Raw genomic sequence first — 2,500 nt, 5'->3', positions numbered from 1 at the left:
TCAAAAAGACACCTGATTTTTAATAAATTGCATATTAAAAAATTGATTAAAAAGACAAACGCAACTAGATTCATTTTGACAACGTTTCGACATCGTCCGATGTCATCGTCAGGCAATGAAAAAAATAAAATAAAATTCATTGCCTGACGATGACATCGGACGATGTCGAAACGTTGTCAAAATGAATCTAGTTGCGTTTGTCTTTTTAATCAATTTTATCACAAGATCTAGACTTATTATTAAAAAATTATTATAAAAAACGTTCACTGGCTATATACAGTTAAAAACTTTCGAGCTTTCGGCTGTCAGGCTACAGCCTTCAATGGAAATGAATGGAAAAAATGATGACAACTACAATATATACAAAAATAGGTGAGAAAAAGAATATAAAAACGGGAAAAAATATTTGTCAAAAAAACTAATTGTTCTTTTTTAAAAGAATGGAGTATTGATTAGGGAGCGGCCTAGAATTGTTATCTGCATGATCTATCGAAGATTCCAGTGTCTTGCGGGTACGAGAAGAACCCTTGTCAATCACTTGGGAATTTTTAAAGTCAATAGAGTGATTTGAAGTTTGAGTTATTCTTGAGATTGAGTGCATTTCTAGACATACGTCAACGATGAACGAAGAAATTTCTCCTAAACCACCACGTTGTCGCGAGCGCACCCCTCCATTTCCAATAAGCGCGCAACAGCGCTGGCAATCAGTTCCCTAACTGTTGCCGAAGTAGAATCTGAGTTGGTGTGTCTAGTGTTTTGCCATCTTCTTGCTTGTCTGACAAAATTTGGCTGTAGGAGGAATATAGTGCAGTCAGCGACGTAAATTTCGAAATTCATTCGTGCGTGCTGTCACAGTAAGTTTGTATTACTGAATAAAGATTATTGCCCTGGGCGAAAATAAAATCTATTTGCATAGTAACTTTGATAATATGTATTAGAAAATTACAATATGTAATATTCAAGCTGTACAAAAATATAATGAAAAGCCTACGTGGTTCTGGCATTTTTCACTGGTCATGAGTCATTTAATAAACGTAGGTTTGCAGAATTCTCCTCGTGTTTTACACGGACAACCTTTTGCTTTGCTGCCATCTTTCCAGGTTTGAAAACCGCCTTGCCATTTGCAGTTCGAATGCTCAGCTGCAGCTGGCGTTATCTTACCCTGATCAGAATCGAAACATTTTTTCCCAGTATCACTTATCTTTGTTTACATCTCGCCAATCATATACTCGTTTCCCATTGGTTAAAACCAGACTTTTGGCGTCAACTACCATGACAAATATTTAGAAAGAGACCAACAAGCACCCTGAAATTAAAAAACACACATGACATTTAGTTTGTTAGACCATGATTACTAAAGGAACCTGAAATGACATTTCGAGTTGTCAATCAGAAAGAAAACAGAAACACATTTTCGTTCTTCGTTAGCTCTTCTCATATCAAGCGACATTTATGTATTGCGATAAACTGAGGAGCTTTCAGTGAAAACTTAACTCACCACAAAGAGTTTCTTTTTGTAAGAACGTTACCAAAGGTTCTTCTTATTTTGAGGATAAGTCTTTCAACTGCATATAAGCTCTCCCGGAGAGCAAATTAAACGAATTATTAGTACGCCTTCCGGTTTATTGGCGTGTTTCACTCAAATTAACACCAGGGATAATATTAAAGGTGACTAGTTACAAAAGAGTCAACGTCTCTCCACCTCATTAGTAATTACTTCAGAAACACATGATACCCAGTTGAGAGCACCTGTATCTTCAAATAACGCGAGCGCGTCTTTTAAGCCAGTAGTGGTCTCATTTCTCCATCGATTCCCACTGATGACTATGATATGAGCTCATGCTTATCAAGAAAGCTGTTTCAAAGTGTTAAAAGCCACGAAAATGGATACCATTGGCCTCAAAATATTTCTGAAAGCCGTTCGCCTCGCTCTGGCAATTCTCCTTTCATATGCTCTTGTTAAAGGTTCTAAAAGTATTTTGATAAATTTCTTTTTCTCTTTCCCTCTATCCAATCGTGACCAATTCTGTTGAACTTTCAAGGCTATTTGTCTTCTGTCTCTCTCATAGTTTGTATCTGTTTTTCAGAGATCTCAGCTCTCAGGGAAGTCGGTGGCGGAGTCCGTTATGCAAACTTCATTCAGGACAAATTCGTGTACCTAAATATCACCCCTGTTCGTAAAAGGCTCGTTCAACGAGTTATCCAGTGCGCGTTGTCGTGTTTGGATACTCTTCCATGCTTTTCATTTAACCTGGCAGCCTTTCAAGACAGCAACGATAAACTATTGTGTGAACACCTTCCTTCTGACAAGTATAACAACTCCGATCAATTTGGTGTCAGCAAAGTTTTCCACCACTTCAGCATCTTAGTGAGTTTGGAAAATTTCCTACAAATACGATAAGATAGTTTTTTGTCAGTTGAAATGACCTAGTTTTCAAAAGGGCAGATTTTTGTCCCGAAATATGACAGCAGTTTTTTGCAGACATTTGCGTCGGCGGGT

At 37.5% G+C, this 2,500-nt stretch overlaps 2 protein-coding genes across 2 annotated transcripts in view; both read left to right on the top strand.

Moving 5' to 3' along the window:
* The window catches only part of LOC138011845 (uncharacterized), a 28,555-nt gene that overhangs the window by 13,320 nt on the left and 12,735 nt on the right, over positions 1 to 2,500 (top strand). The gene's annotated exons all lie outside the window — the stretch shown is intronic.
* Positions 1,622 to 2,500, top strand: part of LOC138010118 (uncharacterized) — a 24,423-nt gene continuing 23,544 nt past the window's right edge. The window contains exons 1-2 of the mRNA XM_068857073.1: positions 1,622 to 1,965; positions 2,088 to 2,368. Coding sequence (XP_068713174.1) covers positions 1,884 to 1,965; positions 2,088 to 2,368 — 363 coding nt within the window. The 5' untranslated portion in view covers positions 1,622 to 1,883. The remainder of the gene's footprint in view (positions 1,966 to 2,087; positions 2,369 to 2,500) is intronic.

Source organism: Montipora foliosa, chromosome 7 (genome assembly GCF_036669935.1).
Source record: "Montipora foliosa isolate CH-2021 chromosome 7, ASM3666993v2, whole genome shotgun sequence".
NCBI lineage: Eukaryota > Metazoa > Cnidaria > Anthozoa > Scleractinia > Acroporidae > Montipora > Montipora foliosa.
The sequence above is the reverse complement of the archived record's forward strand: the minus strand, read 5'-3'. Positions and strand labels throughout refer to the sequence as shown.